At 53.6% G+C, this 22,823-nt stretch overlaps 1 protein-coding gene across 2 annotated transcripts in view; it reads right to left on the bottom strand.

Annotated features, from left to right (window-relative positions):
* The window catches only part of LOC116955861 (limbic system-associated membrane protein-like), a 768,583-nt gene that overhangs the window by 2,722 nt on the left and 743,038 nt on the right, over window positions 1–22,823 (bottom strand). For both annotated transcript variants that reach the window (XM_076053714.1, XM_076053713.1), the window contains 3 exons: window positions 22,187–22,321; window positions 21,028–21,148; window positions 11,472–11,623 (listed from right to left, as the gene is read on the bottom strand). In XM_076053714.1, coding sequence (XP_075909829.1) covers window positions 11,472–11,623; window positions 21,028–21,148; window positions 22,187–22,321 — 408 coding nt within the window. The remainder of the gene's footprint in view (window positions 1–11,471; window positions 11,624–21,027; window positions 21,149–22,186; window positions 22,322–22,823) is intronic.

Here is a 22,823-nt window from a genome sequence, read left to right as displayed (position 1 = left end):
AACAATTACTACAACTACCACAACTACTACAACAACTAGTACAACTACTACTACTACTACTGCAACTACTACAACAACTACTACTACTACAACCACTACTTCTACAACAACTACTACAACTACTACAACTAGTACAACTACTACAACAACTAGTACAACTACTACAACAACTAATACAACTAGTACAACTACTACTAGAACTACTACAACTACTACAACAACTACTACAAGAACTACAACTACTACAACTACTACAACAACAACTACTACAACAACTACTACCACAACTAATACAACAACTACTACAACAACTACTACTACAACAACTACTACTACAACTACTACAACAACTACTACAACAACAACTACTACTACAACTACTACTACTACAACAACTACTACAACAACTACAACAACTACTACAACAACTACTACAACAACTACTACAACTACTACAACAACTACTACAACAACTACTACTACAATAACTACTACAACAACTACTACAACTACTACAACAACTACTACAACAACTACTACAACTACTACAACAACTACTACTTCTACAACGACAACTACTACAACAACTACAACAACTACTACAACTACTACTACAACTACTACAACAACTACAACTACTACAACAACTTATACTACAACTACTACAACAACTATTACAACTACTACAACAACTACTACAACTACTACTACTACAACTACTACTACAACTACTACTACAACTACTACTACAACTACTACAACTACCACAACTAGTACAAATACTACTACAACTACTACTACAACTACCACAACTAGTACAACAACTACTACAACTACTACTATTACTACAACAACTACTACAACAACTACCACACAACTACTACATTGCCCATAGACTAACATTGCCCATAGACTAACATTACCCATAGACTAACATTACCCCTAGACTCATATTGCCCATAGACTAACAATACCCATAGACTCACATTGCCCATAGACTAACATTACCCATAGACTAACATTGCCCATAGACTCATATTGCCCATAGACTAACAATACCCATAGACTCACATTACCCATAGACTAACCTTGCCCATAGACTAGCATTGCCCATAGACTAACACTACCCATAGACTTACATTACCCATCGACTAACACTACCCATAGACTAACATTACCCATAGACTAACACTACCCATAGACTAACGCTACCCATAGACTAACATTACCCATAGACTAACATTACCCATAGACTAACATTACCCATAGACTAACATTGCCCATAGACTAACAATACCCATAGACTAACATTACCCATAGACTAACATTGCCCATAGACTTACACTACCCATAGACTAACATTACCCATAGACTTACATTACCCATAGACTAACATTGCCCATAGATTAACATTACCCATAGACGAACACTACCCATATGCTAACACTACCCATAGACTAACATTACCCATAGACTTACATTACCCATAGACTAACATTGCCCATAGATTAACATTACCCATAGACTAACACTACCCATAGACTAACATTACCCATAGACTAACATTGCCCATAGACTAACACCTCCCATAGACTAACATTGCCCATAGACTAACATTACCCATAGACTAACATTACCCATAGACTCACATTACCCATAGACTAACATTGCCCATAGACTTACACTACCCATAGACTAACAATACCCATAGACTTACATTACCCATAGACTAACATTGCCCATAGATTAACATTACCCATAGACGAACACTACCCATATGCTAACACTACCCATAGACTAACATTACCCATAGACTAACATTGCCCATAGACTAACATTGCCCATAGACTAACACTACCCATAGACTAACACTACCCATAGACTAACACTACCCATAGACTAACATTACCCATAGACTAACACTACCCATAGACTAACGCTACCCATAGACTAACACTACCCATAGACTAACACTGCCCATAGACTAACACTACCCATAGACTAACACTACCCATAGACTAACACTACCCATAGACTAACACTACCCATAGACTAACACTGCCCATAGACTAACACTACCCATAGACTAACATTACCCATCGACTAACATTACCCATAGACTAACACTACCCATAGACTAACATTGCCCATAGACTAACATTGCCCATAGACTAACACTTCCCATAGACTAACATTGCCCATAGACTAACATTGCCCATAGACTAACACTTCCCATAGACTAACGTTACCCATAGACTAACACTACCCATAGACTAACACTACCCATAGACTAACACTACCCATAGACTAACACTACCCATAGACTAACACTACCCATAGACTAACACTGCCCATAGACTAACACTACCCATAGACTAACATTACCCATCGACTAACATTACCCATAGACTAACACTACCCATAGACTAACATTGCCCATAGACTAACATTGCCCATAGACTAACACTTCCCATAGACTAACATTGCCCATAGACTAACATTGCCCATAGACTAACACTTCCCATAGACTAACGTTACCCATAGACTAACACTACCCATAGACTAACACTACCCATAGACTAACACTACCCATAGACTAACACTACCCATAGACTAACACTACCCATAGACTAACACTGCCCATAGACTAACACTGCCCATAGACTAACACTACCCATAGACTAACATTGCCCATAGACTAACACTACCCATAGACTAACACTACCCATAGACTAACACTACCCATAGACTAACACTACCCATAGACTAACACTACCCATAGACTAACACTACCCATAAACTAACATTACCCATCGACTAACATTACCCATAGACTAACACTACCCATAGACTAACATTGCCCATAGACTAACATTGCCCATAGACTAACACTTCCCATAGACTAACATTGCCCATAGACTAACATTTCCCATAGACTAACACTTCCCATAGACTAACGTTACCCATAGACTAACACTACCCATAGACTAACACTACCCATAGACTAACACTACCCATAGACTAACACTACCCATAGACTAACACTACCCATAGACTAACACTACCCATAGACTAACATTGCCCATAGACTAACACTACCCATAGACTAACATTGCCCATCGACTAACATTACCCATAGACTAACACTTCCCATAGACTAACGTTACCCATAGACTAACATTGCCCATAGACTAACACTTCCCATAGACTAACACTACCCATAGACTAACACTACCCATAGACTAACACTACCCATAGACTAACACTACCCATAGACTAACACTACCCATAGACTAACACTACCCATAGACTAACATTGCCCATAGACTAACACTACCCATAGACTAACATTACCCATCGACTAACATTACCCATAGACTAACACTACCCATAGACTAACATTGCCCATAGACTAACATTGCCCATAGACTAACATTGCAGATAGACATTGCTGTGGTGGCCGTGATTGATCAGCGTGTGGGTAAATCAGAAACAAAATAGCAACGCAGCGCCTATGAATGCTGGCACGGCACGCACCACGACAGGGCCGCCTTTGTCTCCCACGGTGACTACGCACCGCACCAGGTTATCATTTGAGGCTGAGTTGACCTAGAGGGGAGGCCCAGGGCCGGTTCAGATGAATCGTCACTGGCAAAGATCCCCCGTATAGCCTGAACAGCCCCTAGGGGCAAGTGCTGTTTGCGAGTAACTCATTTGAGGCTGAGTCGACCTAGAGAGTGGCCGCGCGCTGCAACGTGCGTATTTATATCGATAGATATGCATATAGATGTATGTATAATTAATCTATGTTTGCAGGGAGCCTTTTTTACCAGTAACACTGTGATTTAAAAGACACAATGAGGAATTTAACCCTTGATTTGAAGCTTTCGCGACCGCATAAATCCATACTCTCTGGTTCTTTCGGTAAAGTCACGTAGTTAGAAAAAAATATAATAAACTAAAAGACGACGTTTCGGTCGCAACACACGCGTCCGTCTTCAGGTGAGAGAGTCCGTCTTCAGGTGAGAGAGTCTCACCTGAAGACGGACGTCTGGTGTACAGGTCTCAACATGTGCGTTCGTATTCTTAGTTTTTTTGGTAAAGTCACGTTGAAGAGAAACAACAAAATAATAATATATATTTATTATTTATTATTTTGTTGTTTCTCTTCAACGTGACTTTACCGAAAAAACTAAGAATATGAATTACTGCAGTCACGAAAGCTTTAAATCAAAATGTGCGTTCGTCTTCAGGATTTGACCCATTCTCGCAGTAACACACAGAGTTGTGGGTTCGATGCCGAAATTAAAGCTAAAAACAGATTTCACGAGACGCACGCTCGGTTCACCGGGGTCCGCTGGTACTGCTAAGTGCCCGCTCCCACGACTAGCGCGGCAGGCTACGTACGGTGCAAAATAAGTTCAACGGACATACATACACACATACACACGGCCTGCGTACACACGGCAATGTGTTAACGACCCAGCCCGAGACGCCCGCTGTAGATTTGGAGTTTGCGCGTCTCTCTTTCCCTGTGGTGAGATGTTAACTACCTCGCCTGGTATACAGGAGGTCGTGGGTTCGATCATCCCGACCCTGACAATGCCTGTTGCTGTATATTTGGAGTTTGCGTGTCTCTCTCTCTCTCATCATCATCATCATCACGGTGGCTAGGAGATGTTAACTACCTCGCCTGGTGTACAGGAGGTCGTGGGATCGATCCCGACCCTGACAATGCCTGTTGCTGCTATATATTTGGCGTTTGCGTGTCTCTCTCTCTCTCATCATCATCATCACGGTGGCTAGGGGATGTTAACTACCTCGAATGGTGTACAGGAGGTCGTGGGTTCGATCCCGACCCTGACAATGCCTGCTGCTGTATATTTGGAGTTAGCGTGTCTCTCTCTCTCTCCCCCCGTGGTTGCTTGGATTTTTTCTCCGGGTCCTGCGGTTTTTGCCCCCTCCAAATTTAGAATCGACGTCACCACGCGTTGTGAGAGTTATTTGGCTGCCGCTAATCATCCCCACACGCTGGCGATGATGATAATGATGATGATGAAAAGCCAACTGGCTGCGCTGCTATAATTTGTGATAGCAAAGTCGCTTCTGAAACAAGTAAGCTAATAATCACTCGTTGAGGGCCTAAGTATTCGGCTACTGCTACGGATGTCCACGCGATAAGCCACTTCGGTTGATCGATTAGTTCCGAACAAAGAGCTACGCAGCTCGGTGCGAGGCCTTACATGCTGAACCAAAACTAGCGTCATTTGTTGAATAGTTTCAACTCCCGGGAGGAGATTGATTTTTAAATTAGCAGCGAGCTAATGCGCTCCAACCATTGCCGGAGCGCTGTGCCCCCCCCCCCCTAACTATGAATGTCCAAGTGGTGTGTGGCCAATTTGCTGAGCTATCATTCGTAGTGACCAGGTGGCTTCCGCTAAAAAAGATAATAATAATTAGTGGGGCTTCGTCTGGTAGGTTGGTGGGGGGTTGATGTTGTATTTGAATGTGCGTGGGTGATTTGTTTAAATTTCTTGCACTTCGTAACTGTTTGTCGCTGTGACGTTCTGACGCCCGTGGCCCCGAACTGGACCATCCGTGTATGAAGAGCCTCGCGTCTCATCGGATTACTGCTGCAGTCAAAATGCAGGATGCTGATTCTGAACCGCTCAGCCATCACTCCCCCCTCCTCCCCCCTCAATCCCCCCCCTCTCCTTCCCCCCTCCCTCCCCTCTCATCCTCCCCCCTCCCCCTATCTCCCACTCACTGCCTCCCCGCCCTTCCCCCCACCCAGCTACTCAAAGCAACGCGAATTAAGCCGCAATTTCACGCAAAAAAAAGACAGCCGCGACAGGGAATGGGACAAAAAAAACCCCCACAATGAGTTCCGGCCGGCACTCCGCAATCAGCGAACTCACAAGAGAGGAGGAGGAGGAGGAGAGGGAGAGAAACAAAGGAGGCGCGGAGGAGAGACGTGGGAGGGGGGAGGGCGGTGGTTAAGACGCTGCCGTGAATTGACAATGGATGTTGATGATGATGGCTGGGTGAGGTCTTCATCCAGCAGTGGATTGACCACGGCTGATGATGATGGTTGCTGGGTGAGGTCTTCATCCAGCAGTGGATTGACCACGGCTGATGACGATGGTGGCTGTGTGAGGTCTTCATCTAGCAGTGGATTGACCACGGCTGATGATGATGGTGGTGGCTGGGTGAGGTCTTCATCCAGCAGTGGATTGACCACGGCTGATGATGATGGTGGTGGCTGGGTGAGGTCTTCATCCAGCAGTGGATCGACCACGGCTGTTGATGATGATGGTGGTGGCTGGGTGAGGTCTTCATCTAGCAGTGGATTGACCACGGCTGATGATGGTGGCTGGGTGAGGTCTTCATCTAGCAGTGGATTGACCGCGGCTGATGCTGATGATGGTGGCTGGGTGAGGTCTTCATCTAGCAGTGGATTGACCACGGCTGATGATGGTGGCTGGGTGAGGTCTTCATCTAGCAGTGGATTGACCGCGGCTGATGCTGATGATGGTGGCTGGGTGAGGTCTTCATCCAGCAGTGGATTGACCATGGCTGATGATGATGATGGTTGCTGGGTGAGGTCTTCATCTAGCAGTGGATTGACCACGGCTGTTGATGATGGTGGTGGCTGGGTGAGGTCTTCATCTAGCAGTGGATTGACCACGGCTGTTGATGATGGTGGTGGCTGGGTGAGGTCTTCATCTAGCAGTGGATTGACCACGGCTGATGCTGATGATGGTGGTAGCTGGGTGAGGTCTTCATCTAGCAGTGGATTGACCACGGCTGATGATGATGCTGGCTGGGTGAGATCTTCATCTAGCAGTGGATTGACCACGGCTGATGATGATGATGGTGGCTGGGTGAGGTCTTCATCTAGCAGTGGATTGACCACGGCTGATGATGATGATGGTGGCTGGGTGAGGTCTTCATCTAGCAGTGGATTGACCACGGCTGATGATGATGGTGGTGGCTGGGTGAGGTCTTCATCTAGCAGTGGATTGACCACGGCTGATGATGATGGCTGTGTGAGGTCTTCATCTAGCAGTGGATTGACCACGGCTGATGATGATGGTTGCTGGGTGAGGTCTTCATCCAGCAGTGGATTGACCACGGCTGATGATGATGGTGGTAGCTGGGTGAGGTCTTCATCTAGCAGTGGATTGACCACGGCTGATGATGGTGGCTGTGTGAGGTCTTCATCTAGCAGTGTATTGACCACGGCTGATGATGATGGTGGTAGCTGGGTGAGGTCTTCATCTAGCAGTGGATTGACCACGGCTGATGATGATGATGGTGGCTGGGTGAGGTCTTCATCTAGCAGTGGATTGACCACGGCTGATGATGATGATGGTGGCTGGGTGAGGTCTTCATGTAGCAGTGGATTGACCACGGCTGATGATGATGATGGTGGCTGGGTGAGGTCTTCATCTAGCAGTGGATCGACCACGACTGATGATGGTGATGATGATGGTGGCTGGGTGAGGTCTTCATCTAGCAGTGGATTGACCACGGCTGATGCTGATGATGGTGGCTGGGTGAGGTCTTCATCCAGCAGTGGATTGACCACGGCTGATGATGATGGTTGCTGGGTGAGGTCTTCTTCTAGCAGTGGATTGACCAAGGCTGATGATGATGGTTGCTGGGTGAGGTCTTCTTCTAGCAGTGGATTGACCACGGCTGATGCTGATGATGGTGGCTGGGTGAGGTCTTCATCCAGCAGTGGATTGACCACGGCTGATGATGGTTGCTGGGTGAGGTCTACATCTAGCAGTGGATTGACCAAGGCTGATGATGATGGTTGCTAGGTGAGGTCTTCATCTAGCAGTGGATTGACCAAGGCTGATGATGATGGTGGCTGGGTGAGGTCTTCTTCTAGCAGTGGATTGACCACGGCTGATGATGATGGTGGTGGCTGGGTGAGGTCTTCATCTAGCAGTGGATTGACCACGGCTGTTGATGATGGTGGTGGCTGGGTGAGGTCTTCATCTAGCAGTGGATTGATCACGGCTGATGATGATGATGGTGGCTGGGTGAGGTCTTCATCTAGCAGTGGATTGACCACGGCTGATGATGATGGTGGTGGCTAGGTGAGGTCTTCATCTAGCAGTGGATTGACCACGGCTGATGATGATGATGATGGTGGCTGGGTGAGGTCTTCATCTAGCAGTGGATGGATGCCGTGACGCGGCTCCACGTGACCACCGAGGCATTGTTTGCAGCCACCTGCAGTTTCCGTGGTGGAAATTCCACATTCCTATGGCAGGTGAGGGATTTGAAGAGGGATTGGTTGGGTGGTGTGGAGTGGGGGAGGGGGGGGGCGAGTCTACCCAATAGGACACAACCACCCTAAAGTGTTGCTCATTTTATCGACCACAGAGGGAGATGATGTTGATGATGGGCCGTATCAATCCTCCATCCCAACCAGGGCCTCGTGCACGCACAGTGGCACCAATACAGACTCGTCAGCGCCCAACGAATAACAACTGCGACTCAGCAATGATTAGGACTTTCTAAATCACAACGGACCATCCGTTACGTGGAAACAACAAAGACACCAATAATGTCTCGACATCACGGTGGATAGGAGATGTTAACTACCTCGCCTGGTACACAGGAGGTCGTGGGTTCAATCCCGACACTGACGATGCCTGCTGCTGTATATTTGGAGTTTGCGTGTCTCTCTCTCTCTCCCCGTGGGAGTGATCGGCGTAGGTGATTGATAGGAGGGGGTAAGTGATGTGAGTGGTGTGAGTGGATGAGTGATGTGAGTGGGTGATGTGAGTGGTGTGCGTGGCAAAACAACCCCTTACCTCCTTGTTGTGCCAGACGGGTAACCTTGTCGTGGACAGTGGCGTGGGGGGGAGGGCCAATTCCGATTGGCCTTTCCCCTCAGGGTGTCTGTGACCACCACAGCGGCTAAACGGGGGATCTGGACGGGTGCGAGGGGCTGGTAACCCCTCCACCTTCAATAAAGTACCACTAAAGCACGACTGAAATATCTAACTAATAAGCTTGTGCCGGAGGCCCCGGGAGGACAGGTGGCTATGACGTCTCCTGGCCAAACCCCATTTGGCGGAGCCAGGAGATTGAATCTTTACCCTCGGGGCTCCTCCAGAAACCACAAAAAGCCACTTCGGGTGGCCACGTGGAATGTTCAAACGCTCACTGCGGAGGAGAGGCTGCCACTCCTCTGTCGGGAGCTGGACCGATACCGCCTGGATCTCTGTGGCATTCAGTAGGTCCGGTGGACCGGCTCTGGCTCCTGCCACCATGAGGGGTGAACAGACCTCTACTCGGGGCAGGAAACTGCCAAACAAAAGAATGAAGGGGGTGTGGGAGCGTGGTGTTGAGGTGTGGGAAGCTGTAAGCCCCAGGCTACTTTGGGCTCGCCTTCCCATCAACGGGAGGCGAGGAGTGGTGGTCGTGGTTACTTATGCCCCCAACGAAGACGAACATCCGTGGAGGGATGCAGGCATCTCTCCACGGGATGACCTCTTGTCACAGGTGCTGGCTAAAGTGGCCCCTCGGGATAGAGTAATCTTATTGGGTGACTTCAATGCCCGAGTTGGTGATGATGCTGGCACCTGGTCTGGAGTGATTGGAAGGCATGGGCCAGATCAGCTCAATAACAATGGTAGGAGTCTGCTAGATTTGGGTGCAGCCCATGGGTTTGTAATTATCAACACGCTGTTCAGGCATCGGCGCATCCACACAACATCATGGATGCATGCGATGTCCAAGCAAGAAAATCTGCTGGACTACATAGTGACGGACCAGCGAATGCGAGTCCATGTCCTTCACACCAGGGCCTACCGTGGAGCTGATCTGCCCTCTGACCATCGACTAGTCATCTGTAAGATGCGCCTGCCATTCTTCCACTCCAGTGGTGGGTGTACACCCAGGACCCAATTCCAACCTAAGGTTACCTGGTCTCAGATAGCTGATGAAAGTTGCAAGCGATAATTTAATCATCGCTTGCGGCTGGGGTTGGCATCGTCCCCGACTCCTCGTGATGTCGAGGGTAAATGGGCGTGGTTTAGGACTGTGACTCATGCAACTGCAATGGCTGCTTTGGGTACGCGGTCCAGACCTCCCCAGAGACCCTGGCTGACAGAGGAGGTGTTCAGGATGGTTGAGAAAAAGCGACAGGCCCACTCTAATCGTCTACAGCATTCCACGTCAGAGAATGAGGAGGCTTACTGCAGCCTTCGCTCGGAGGTTCGGAGACCCATGAGGCACTGCAAAGATGGGTGGTGGTTGCGGGTTGCTGAGGAGATGGAGTCTGCCTCATTGGCCCGCGATCACAAATCCCTATTTAATTCCATCAAAAAAGTAACCTGCAGCGCCACACCAATTACCATCATTAGGGGAAAAAACGGTGATCCAATCTCCAACCCCCAGGAACAGGTTTGCAGATTTGCTGAGCATTTCTGTGAGGTCCTGGGGGAGGGAAAATCCCTCAGTTGTGGAGAGAGTGGAGAGTTTCCATACCTTGGCAGTGTGCTCATGACCGGCTCCAGTTTAACAGCAGAGGTCTCACTCCGAATCAGTCGAGCGGCATTATCTTTTCATCGGTTGCGTAACGCTGTGTGGAAGCTACCTGGTCTATCGCTCCGCACGAAGCTTCAGGTCTTCTTGGCCACGGTCATTCCCTCCCTTCTCTACGCTTGCGAAACGTGGACACCCCTAATGGAACATCTTCGCCGGTTAGAAACATTTAGGCTGGCCTGCCTACGATCCATCCTGGGTTTAACCAGGCTGGATTGTGTGAGGAGCTCACAAATCCTCGAAAGATCTTGGCAAAGTCCCATCGGTGAGCTCCTCCGGCAGGCAAGGCTGCGTTGGCTGGGTCATGTAGCCCGCATGCCCAGCCACCGCATGCCTAAACAGCTTTTGTTCGGCCGGATCAAGGGGACTAAACGGGCGCGGCACGGGCTAGAAAAGAGATGGAGTGATGTGGTACAGGAGGACGTGGAGCTGAGTGGACTTGCCGATGACTAGTACCAGCGGTGTCAAGATCGGCCTCATTGGAGGAGGCACGTGAAGGATGCTACTGGGCAGTTGGAGGCAGTCGCCCTCCAACAACAACGGAGGGCGGAGGAGCGACGCTCACAACAACGTGCGGAGCGCCGGGTGGCTAAAGCACAGCAGGTTGGCACAGTAGGGGGCACAGGTGGTGCATCAGCCAGTCATCTCAGTCAGTCGACCCGTGGCACCTGGGTCTGCCCCGTGACCTCCTGCCAAACGGGCGTTCGACACTTCACGTGGCCTCAGGGTACACATGGCCTGGGACAAGCGTCCTGGTGACGTCACCGTCACGTAGTGGCGAATGGCGGTTGTTGTTGTGAGTGGTGTGAGTGGTGTGAGTGGTATGAGTGGTGTGAGACCACCCCCCCCCCCCGCTACTGCTACCCGTCCAGCAGCTGATAGAGCTTGGCACGACGTACGGTTGAGCAGGAGGCTGCTGTTGGCTCCCCCGAGCGAGTTGAAGACAAGGCAGGTGTAGTTGCCGTAGAGCTCCTCCGTCACGTTGGGAAAGGTGAGCACCGAGCGACGTCCACTCACGGTGATCAGCAGACCCCGCACGCCACTCACCAGCCTGGGACGGGGGGGGGGGACAGTTGTGGGTGAGTGGTGGGAGTGATGGTAGTGGGTGAGTGATGGGAGTGATGGGAGTGATGTGAGTGATGGGAGTGATGTGAGTGGGTGAGTGATGGGAGTGGGTGAGTGATGGTAGTGGGTGAGTGATGGGAGTGATGGGAGTGATGTGAGTGATGGGAGTGATGTGAGTGGGTGAGTGATGGGAGTGCGTGAGTGATGGGAGTGGGTGAGTGATGGGAGTGGGTGAGTGATGGGAGTGATGGGACTGGGTGAGTGATGGGAGTGATGTGAGTGGGTCAGTGATGGAAGTGGGTGAGTAATGGGAGTGGGTGAGTGATGGGAGTGGGTGAGTGATGGAAGTGGGTGAGTGATGGGAGTGGGTGAGTGATGGGAGTGTGTGAGTGATGGGAGCGGGTGAGTGATGGGAGTGGGTGAGTGATGGGAGTGGGTGAGTGATGGGAGTGGGTGAGTGATGGGAGTGGGTGAGTGATGGGAGTGGGTGAGTGATGGGAGTGGGTGAGTGGTGGGAGTGATGGGAGTGGGTGAGTGATGTGAGTGATGGGAGTGATGTGAGTGGGTGAGTGATGGGAGTGGGTGAGTGATGGTAGTGGGTGAGTGATGGGAGTGATGGGAGTGATGTGAGTGATGGGAGTGATGTGAGTGGGTGAGTGATGGGAGTGCGTGAGTGATGGGAGTGGGTGAGTGATGGGAGTGGGTGAGTGATGGGAGTGATGGGACTGGGTGAGTGATGGGAGTGATGTGAGTGGGTCAGTGATGGAAGTGGGTGAGTAATGGGAGTGGGTGAGTGATGGGAGTGGGTGAGTGATGGAAGTGGGTGAGTGATGGGAGTGGGTGAGTGATGGGAGTGTGTGAGTGATGGGAGCGGGTGAGTGATGGGAGTGGGTGAGTGATGGGAGTGGGTGAGTGATGGGAGTGGGTGAGTGATGGGAGTGGGTGAGTGATGGGAGTGGGTGAGTGATGGGAGTGGGTGAGTGGTGGGAGTGATGGGAGTGGGCGAGTGATGGGAGTGGGTGAGTGATGGGAGTGATGGGAGTGAGTGAGTGATGAGAGTGATGGGAGTGGGTGAGTGATGGGAGTGGGTGAGTGATGGGAGTGGGTGAGTAATTGGAGTGGGTGAGTGATAGGAGTGGGTGAGTGATTGGAGTGATGGGAGTGGGTGAGTGATGGGAGTGATGGGAGTGGGCGAGTGATGGGAGTGGGTGAGTGATGGGAGTGGGTGAGTGATGGGAGTGATAGGAGTGGGTGAGTGATGGGAGCGGGTGAGTGATGGGAGCGGGTGAGTGATGGGAGTGGGTGAGTGATGGGAGTGATGGGAGTGGGTGAGTGATGTGAGTGGGTGAGTGATGGGAGTGGGTGAGTGATGGGAGTGGGTGAGTGATGGGAGTGGGCGAGTGATGGGAGTGATGTGAGTGGGTGAGTGATGGGAGTGGGTGAGTGATGGGAGTGGGTGAGTGATGGGAGTGATGGGAGTGGGTGAGTGATGGGAGTGGGTGAGTGATGGGAGTGGGTGAGTGATAGGAGTGGGTGAGTGATTGGAGTGGGTGAGTGATAGGAGTGGGTGAGTGATTGGAGTGGGTGAGTGATAGGAGTGGGTGAGTGATAGGAGTGGGTGAGTGATTGGAGTGATGGGAGTGGGTGAGTGATGGGAGTGGGTGAGTGATGGGAGTGGGTGAGTGATTGGAGTGATGGGAGTGGGTGAGTGATTGGAGTGATGGGAGTGGGTGAGTGATAGGAGTGGGTGAGTGATTGGAGTGATGGGAGTGGGTGAGTGATGGGAGTGGGTGAGTGATGGGAGTGGGTGAGTGATAGGAGTGGGTGAGTGATTGGAGTGATGGGAGTGGGTGAGTGATTGGAGTGATGGGAGTGGGTGAGTGATGGGAGTGGGTGAGTGATGGGAGTGGGTGAGTGATGGGAGTGGGTGAGTGATAGGAGTGGGTGAGTGCTGGGAGTGGGTGAGTGATGGGAGTGGGTGAGTGATAGGAGTGGGTGAGTGATTGGAGTGATGGGAGCGGGTGCTGTCTCTCTGACATCGTTTTTTTTCTTTCCCTGGGCCTCATTCATCATCGCGAGCTCGCTCCGCGTGACACAAACATCGGGCGGCACGAACGAAACTCAGCAAAGCAAAGCAGCACCCGAAACGAAAACTCCATGCCAAAATGTTCCCCCTCCCTCGCTCCCCTCCCTCCCTGCCTGCCCCTCCATCTCTTCCCTCCCTCCTGTCCCTCCCTCCACTCAACTCCCTCCCTTCTTCCCCCCACTCCCTCCTTCCCCCCACTCCCTCCTTCCCCCCACTCCCTCCATTTTTTTGTACTCCCAACTTTTTTTTTATATCTGCCACAGTCCCGCGAGATGAACACAAGCGGGCCGCAAAAAGGGGACGGCTATAATTTATGACTTTTTTCGCTTCATGTGATGTGTGTGCTTTGTCACTTGCCTTAGCTACCAATTGTCCCCACATATACACCACAAACACGCGCGCGAGCGCTACTCCTCTGCTAGATGTTGAATTCGACTGCAGCCCTTCTCCCCCGCGAGAGGGGAAGTTTAATTGTATCCCGAGTCCAGGGTTGGTCGCGGGGGTCCCGGTAGTCTGGAACTGCCCTCCCCACTACCGTCCGTGCTACCAACTCCCTGCACCTGTTCAGGTCCAGACTCAAGACCCTCCTCCTCCTCCTCATCCCTCCCTCCCTCCCTCTCCTCCTCATCCCTCCCTCCCCCCACTCCTCTCCATCCATCCGTCCCTCCACTTCCCTCCCTCCCTGTCCCTCAATCTCTTCCCTCCCTGTTTCCCTCCCCATCTCTCACTACCTTCCTCCCTCCCCTCCCTCCCTCCCTCCCCCCGCTGAACTCTCGACATCCATCCCTCCACCCGTCTCTCCCTGTCCCTCCCTCCCCCTTCCTCCCTCCCCCTCCCTGCCCCCACTCCACTCCCTCCCTCCACCCGCCCCTCTCCCTCCAGACCCCTCTCCACCGCCACCTCCCAGAACCCATTCGCCCGTCGGGGTAAGGCGGCAGGCGTTTTCATAACACGGCGGTGTTACGAGATTTTGATTGAGCTCGCGGCTGCCGTAATGTGAAGCCACACTCACGGGGGGGGGGGGGGGGGGTGGGCAGAGAGACAAGAAGAGATAGAGGGAGGGGGAGAAAGGGAGAGAGAAAGAGTGGGAGAAGGGAGAGGGTAGAGATAGCGAGAGAGAGAGTGAGCAGGAGAGAGTAAGAGAGAGTAAGAGAGTGGGAGAGAGAACGTGAGAGAGAGAGAGAGAGCTAGAGAGTGGGAGAGAGAGAGAGTAAGAGAGAGTAAGAGAGAGTAAGAGAGTGGGAGAGAGAACGTGAGAGAGAGAGAGAGCAGGAGAGAGCTAGAGAGTGGGAGAGATAGCGAGAGAGAGAGCAGGAGAGAGTAAGAGAGAGTAAGAGAGTGGGAGAGAGAACGTGAGAGAGAGACAGGGAGCTAGAGAGAGTAAGAGAGTGGGAGAGAGAACGTGAGAGAGAGAGAGAGCTAGAGAGAGTAAGAGAGAGTAAGAGAGTGGGAGAGAGAACGCGAGAGAGAGAGATAGAGAGAGTAAGAGAGTGGGAGAGAGAACGCGGGAGAGAGGGAGAGAGAGAGCTAGAGAGAGTAAGAGAGTGGGAGAGATAGCGAGAGAGAGAGGGAGTAGAAGAGAGCTAGAGAGAGTAAGAGAGTGGGAGAGATAGCGAGAGAGAGAGCAGGAGAGAGTAAGAGAGAGTAAGAGAGTTGGAGAGAGAACGTGAGAGAGAGAGAGCAGGAGAGAGTAAGAGAGAGTAAGAGAGTGGGAGAGAGAACGTGAGAGAGAGAGAGAGCAGGAGAGAGCTAGAGAGAGTAAGAGAGTGGGAGAGAGAACGCGAGAGAGAACGCGAGAGAGAGAGAGCTAGAGAGAGTAAGAGAGTGGGAGAGAGAACGTGAGAGAGAGCGAGAGAGAGAGCAGGAGAGAGCTACCGTCCCCCCGCCATCACCGTATTGTCGTGACCATTGCTCTCCGACTCCCCCGTGACACTCGTCCCACTACCCCCCTGGCTGCTGTGTGGGGTCCGGGCCACCGACCCTCAATTCCCTGCCCCCCTGCGCCCCCGACTTTGCGGCTGCCCACGTCACCATGTTTCAATTGACGCAGTGGTCTGTTTTTACGCTCGCGGTGCGCTTTGCCATTCAGAGGCGGTGTGTCGCTGTAAGCTCGCTCAGCGGCCTGGTGCTGAGGCAACCAAGCGTCAAGTTGGTCCTGACGGCATACGCCGCCGACGACGTCCTCCTCCTCATCCTGCGCTCCCTGGATGATGTCGCCCTGCTGCATGAGTGCCAGGAGGTCTTTTCGAAAGCCTCCTCATCAAAAATGAACTGGCAAAAGTGCAGCGGCCTGCTGGTTGGAGCGTGGGACATGACCGAGTGTCCCGAGAAGGCAAAAGTCATCAATTGGAGCACAACATCGCTGCTGCACCACCTGGGAGTGTTCCTCGGACCAGAGGTGGAACCACCGCAGAGGAACTGTGTCGAGCTGGAGGAGAAGGTGAAGGAGCGGCTGGGCACCTGGAGTCGCCCGTGCAAGTTCCTCACCTTCAGGACAAAGACGTTGGTGGTGAACCAGCTGGTGACGTCCATGCTGTGGCACCGACTCTTCTCCCTGCACTCCCCCATGAGCCTCGTCAACGCACTTCAGAAGCGAGTCCTCGACTTCTTCTGGTCGGGTGGAGGACACCGGAGTCGCGGCTGGGGTCCTGGCCCTGCCACTGGACGAGGGCGGTCACGGGCTGGTGTGCGTGCGGAGTCAGCTGGCCACCTTCCGACTGCAGGCCGCGCAAAAGTTCCTGAACGCCGCCCCGGCACCGGCCTGGAGCGTCACGGCCTCCTTCCTCCTGAAACAGCTGGGGGAGGGTCTGCAGTGCTCCAAGCAACTATTCTACATGGACCTGCGGGGCCTCCCACTGGGACAGCTGCCACCCTTCTACAGAAGCGTCCTGCAGACATGGAGCTCCCTCGCCGTCAGGAGGAAGAACCAACCACAATTGGCCGAGGATTTGGTCTTCGAACCGATCCTCAGGAACCCGCAGACAAAGCTGCCATCTACCACCACCACCACCACCCCAGGCATGGAGAGGCGCCTCGCCAATGCGCGGCTCACCAGGATGGGAGATCTGGTGGAGCCTGAAACACGGAGGCCGGTGGCTCGGACCAGCAGACGTGGCCACAAAGACAGGGGGGCTGCAGTCGCTCCGGGTGGCTGCCCGGATCCTGGCCGAAAGCCAAGGGGGCCTTCTCAGCGGCAGCGGGGAGAACGCCCCCCATCGGCGTTGGGGATGACGAGGCCCCTCTTGGTCCCCCTCCACCGGAGCTCTCAGTCGTGCCACTGCATCGCCAATGCCGACAAATGAAGGCGGATCACGACCTGTGCCGGCTGGAAGACCTGCCGGAGGTGGCCTTCGGAAACGTCAAGAGGAAGGTGGTCTACTCCTACATGGTCCGGTTCCACCAACAGGACACCCTGAGGAGCCACAAGGACCATGCCTGGAGGAAAGCCTCTGCCCTGCGTCTCTCCGGAGAGGCCTCGCTGGAGGCAACTCTACTCCAGCCCGACGTACAACCGCATCGGCGACCTCAGCTGGAGCATCGCCCACGGCACTGTCACCACCAACGTCTCCCTGGCGCGCTTCACCGACACGTCCCCAGAGTGCCGGTACTGCAGTAAAGTGGAGATGGTGGCGCACCAATACGTGGAGTGCAAGAGCCTGGACTCGCTGTTCAAGGGCGACGGACCCCAACATCTTCAGGGGCTGGTCAACGTGCTCTTCGGCTACGCCAAGCTCGCCGTATACAGGGCGAGGAAGGTGGCCCTGGAGGGGCAACGTCTGGCCAGCAGCCTGGGCATCTTCCGCGCTCTGGTCGGAGCCAGGGTGTGTGTGTGGGCTGGAGTTCCGCCGTGCCCGGCTGACCCACGCCGTGCCGGCCTTCAAGGAGCAGTGGGCGCTGGAGGAGGCCGTGTGCTCGGTGGCAGATGACGGTAGAGAGCTCCGTGCATGCAGATCGTGAGCTACCCGTCGGAGGCCGTTTGACTGTGGGAAGGGCTGCGTGCTGGTGCAGCACTTGTCGTAGTTATAAAGAAAGAGAGCAAGAGAGTGAGCGAGAGAGAGCCAAATTGAGTAGGAAGAGAGGGGCAGAGAGAGAGGGGGGGCAGAGAGGGGGGTAGAGAGAGAGGAGGGGCAGAGAGGGGGGGGGGTAGAGAGAGAGGGAAGGGGTAAGGGTATTTCATTTAAAATGGGGCGGGGGGTTTACGTAAAGCAAAGCATAAAAAAACGAAATGATGAACGGAGCAAAGTGCCGACTACACCGAGCATCTTCTTGTTTCCTCTGATCGTAATAAAAAGAGAGAGAGAGGGAGCAGGAGAGAGCTAGAGAGAGTAAGAGAGTGGGAGAGAGAGATGAGGCACGTGATGCTCCGCGTATGTATGACGAGGCACCGCGTGCGTGTGACGAGGCCCTGCATGTGTATGATGAAGCCCCACGAGTGTATGATGAAGCCCCGCGTGTGTATGACGAGGCCCTGCGTGTGTATGACGGGGCCCCACGTGAGTATGATGAGGCCCTGCGTGTGTATGACGGGGCCCCACGTGTGTATGATGAGGCCCCGCGTGTGTTTGATGAGGCCCTGCATGCGTATCATGAGGCCCTGCGTGTTTGTGACGAGGCCCTGCATGTGTATGATGAGGCCCTTCGTGTGTGTGACGAGGCCCCACGTGTGTGTGACGAGGCCCCGCGTGTGTATGACGAGGCCCGGCGTGTGTATGATGAGGCCCTGCGTGTGTATGATGAGGCCCTTCGTGTGTATGACGAGGCACCGCGTGTGTATGATGAGGCCCCGCGTGTGTTTGATGAAGCCACACGTGTGATTAATGAGGCCCTGCGTGTGTGTGACGAGGCCCCGCGTGTGTATGATGAGGCCCTGCGTGTGTATGATGAGGCGCCGCGTGTGTATGATGAGGCCCTGCGTGTGTATGATGAGGCCACACGTGTGTATGATGAGGCCACACGGGTGTATGATGAGGCCCTACGTGTGTATGATGAGGCGCCGCGTGTGTATGATGAGGCCCAACGTGTGTATGACGAGGCCCTGCGTGTGTATGATGAGGCCCCGCGTGTGTATGATGAGGCCCTACGTGTGTATGATGAGGCGCCGCGTGTGTATGACGAGGCCACACGTGTGTATGACGAGGCCCCACGTGTGTATGATGAGGCCCGGCGTGTGTATGATGAGGCGCCGCGTGTGTATGACGAGGCCACACGTGTGTATGACGAAGCCCCACGTGTGTATGACGAGGCAGACTGTGTGTGACGAGGCCACACGTGTGTATGATGAGGCCCTGCGTGTGTATGACGAGGCCACACGTGTGTATGATGAGGCCCTGCGTGTGTATGACGAGGCCACACGTGTGTATGATGAGGCCCTGCGTGTGTATGACGAGGCACCGCGTGTGTATGATGAGGCCCTACGTGTGTATGATGAGGCCCTGCGTTTGTATGATGAGGCCCTGCGTGTATATGATGAGACCCTGCGTGTGTATGATGAGGCCCTGTGTGTGTATGATGAGGCCCTGCATGTGTATGATGAGGCCCCGCATGTGTATGATGAGGCCCTGTGCTTGTATGATGAGGCCACGCGTGTGTATGATGAGGCCACGCGTGTGTATGATGAGGCCACACGTGTGTATGATGAAGCCTTGTGTGTGTATGATAAGGCCCGGTGTGTGTATGATAAGGCCCCGTGTGTGTATGATAAGGCCCTGTGTGTGTATGACGAGGCCCGTGTGTGTATGATAAGGCCCGGTGTGTGTATGAGGCTCCGCGTGTGTATGAGGAGTAGGCGCTGCTGCGTTGTCAGGAGACGCTACCGTCAGCAAGAATATATTCGTGTTTTTGCTTTGGGCCTCACGGGAGGCTTACAGTAGCAAGTTCACTTTTTTTACATTTGATTGCATCCTGATTGCATCCCGATTGTATCCCGATTGCATCCAGATTGCATTCTGATTGCCTCCTGGCTGCAACTTCACTGCATCACGATTGTGTCTCAGTTGCATACCGATTGCATCCCAGGTACTCATTTGAGGTCGAGTAGACCTAGGCGAAGTCCCAGGACCCATTCAAATAATCGTCACTGGGTGTCGTTGCCTGTGAGCGGGAATTGAACTCGGGTCGTAGACTGGTTCGTAGCACAGCGCGCCGTAGCTAAACCCACACCAACAGTGGAACTGCCATTGGCCCAAAACACTTGCATCCAAATGCTTGAAGAAAAAAAAACCCACTACTATCTGAAAATGACTCTACGGGGCATCCGTTTAAAACAATTGGAGGCCTTACAAGCTCATCGGGTAATTTCTCCTCCGAGGCTGAGTGAATATTCTGAGGAGTTCTGATTCTATAGCCATGGTATAAGAGGCTGCGGTGTAGACCACGTGATGTAGTGGTCGTGGTATGGAGATCGTGGTGTAGAGGTCATGGTGTAGACCACGTGGTGTAGACCACGTGGTGTAAACCACGTGGTGTAGTGGCTGTGGTGTACAGGACGTGCTGTAGTGGCTGTGGTGTAGAGGCGATGGTATAGACCACGTGATGTAGTGGCCGTGGTGTAGAGGCCATGGTGTAGACCACGTGGTGTAGTGGCTGTGGTGTAGACCACGTGGTGTAGACCACGTGGTGTAGTGGCTGTGGTGTAGTGGCTGTGGTGTAGACCACGTGCTGTAGTGGCTGTGGTGTAGACCACGTGGTGTAGACCACGTGGTGTAGTGGCTGTGGTGTAGTGGCTGTGGTGTAGACCACGTGGTGTAGTGGCTGTGGTGTAGTGGCTGTGGTGTAGACCACGTGGTGTAGACCACGTGATGTAGTGGCCATGGTGTAGACCAGGTGCTGTAGTGGCTGTGGTGTAGACCACGTGGTGTAGACCACGTGCTGTCGTGGCTGTGGCGTAGAGGCCGTGGTGTAGACCACGTGGTGTAGACCACGTGGTGTAGTGGCCATGGTGTAGACCACGTGGTGTAGACCACGTGGTGTAGACCACGTGCTGTAGTGGCTGTGGTGTAGAGGCCGTGGTATAGACCACGTGGTGTAGACCACGTGCTGTAGTGGCTGTGGTGTTGACCACGTGGTGTAGACCACGTGGTGTAGTGGCTGTGATGTAGAGGCCGTGGTGTAGACCACGTGCTGTAGTGGCTGTGGTGTAGACCACGTGGTGTAGACCACGTGCTGTAGTGGCTGTGGTGTTGACCACGTGGTGTAGACCACGTGGTGTAGTGGCTGTGGTGTAGAGGCCGTGGTATAGACCACGTGGTGTAGACCACGTGGTGTAGTGGCTGTGGTGTAGAGGCGAGGCGGCCTGGGGTGGTGACCTCTTGTCGTTGCGGAACCACTCGAAGTTGGGCGCTGGCAGGGCCGCTGTCTCGCAGCGCAGGGATCCCTGGTGGCCCAGCATCATGCCCAGGTTCCTCACGTCCACGTACGTCGGGGCGACTACGTTGGGGAGAGATGTGGGGGGGGGGGTAGGGGGTGGTTAGTGTGGAGGGTGGGTGGGGGGGTGATCGTGGTGCCATGAGTGTGTGAGAATCTAGCCCTCTCTATTTCACCCACAGACAGTGTTCTATGGGTGTAATAGGCTCACGAAAGTGGATATCGCAGAGCTACATCTGAGATCCCTTCTTGGTCTCCTTCTTCTTCTTCAAGTGACGACACAGTGCACACAGAGAGCTACCATCGCCCAGCACCGGCACGCACAACCACGTCATCGCTCTGCATGTCACGTCACAATGCCCCCACCACGCCCCTCCCCTCCCCACTTCCCCTGGTGGGGGTCGGGTGGGGTGTGGGTGGGCGAGTGGTGTGGGCGTGGTGGTATGGGGGTGGGGGCGTGGTGGGGTAGGTGTGTGGGCGTGGTGGGGTAGGGGTGTGGTCGTGGTGGGGTGGGGGTGTGGGCGTGGTGGTGTGGGGGTAGGGGCGTGGTGGGGTAGGAGTGTGGGCGTGGCGGGGGTGGGGGCGTGGCGGGGTAGGGGTGTGGGCGTGGCGGGGTAAGAGTGGGGCGTGGTGGTGTGGGGGTAGGGGCGTGGTGGGGTAGGTGTGTGGGCGTGATGGGGTAGGGGTGTGGGCGTGGCGGGGTAGGGGTGTGGGCGTGGTGGGGTGGGGGTGTGGGCGTGGTGGGGTAGGGGTGTGGGCGTGGCGGGGTAGGGGTGTGGGCGTGGTGGTGTGGGGGTAGGGGCGTGGTGGGGTAGGAGTGTGGGCGTGGCGGGGGTGGGGGCGTGGCGGGGTAGGGGTGTGGGCGTGGTGGGGTGGGGGCATTGTGGGTAGGGGTGTGGGCGTGGTGGTATGGGGGTGGGGGCGTGGCGGGGTAAGGGTGTGGGCGTGGTGGGGTGGGGGTGTGGGCGTGGTGGGGTGGGGGTGTGGGCGTGTTGGTGTGGGGGTAGGGGCGTGGTGGGGTAGCGGTGTGGGCGTGGCGGGGTAAGGGTGGGGGGCGTGGCTGGGTGGGTGTGTGGGTGGGAGGGTTCCGGCGCCACTCACAGTTGACGGTGACGCGCACCCTGCGAGTGTCTGGTGACGCGACGTCGTTGGTCGCGCTACACTGGTACTCGCCCGCCTGGTCGCGCGAGATGCCCTCGATCTCCAGGTACTCGCCCTCGTACTCGTCATCCTTGGCTACGGTGGTGGGGGGGGCAAGGGGGGGCAAGGTGGTGGGGGGGGGGGGCAAGGGGGGAGCAAGGTGGTGGGGGGGGGCAAGGGGGGAGCAAGGTGGGGGGGGGGGGCATGAATGGGATACGGAGGGTATTTATAACTCGTAGCGCGCGGTGCTCTTTGTGTGTGTGTGTGTGTGCGTTGAAATTCTTTAGCTCCGTAGGTAGGGAACCGCGCTCATCGGAGGTGACGGGGGACGGACACCAAACGAAAGTTCACAAAACAACAAGCAGCTCTACTGGATGGAGTTGTTCAATTTAGTATCGTGGACAGTAGTGTAGTATATAGTAATGTAGTGTGCAGACTAGTGTATAACAGCGTAGTGTAGTATGCATTGTATAGTGTAGTGTATAGTAGCGTAGCATATAGTAGTTGAGTGGTGTAGTGTATAGCGTAGTGTATAGCAGTGTAGTGCAGTATGCAGTGTATAGTGTAGTGTATAGTGTAGTGTGTAGTGTATAGTGTA

This window comes from Petromyzon marinus, chromosome 62, assembly GCF_048934315.1.
Source record: "Petromyzon marinus isolate PM22_M1 ecotype Great Lakes invasive population chromosome 62, UKy_Petmar_22M1.pri1.0, whole genome shotgun sequence".
Lineage (NCBI taxonomy): Eukaryota > Metazoa > Chordata > Hyperoartia > Petromyzontiformes > Petromyzontidae > Petromyzon > Petromyzon marinus.
This window is presented reverse-complemented; position numbering and strand designations above follow the sequence as displayed.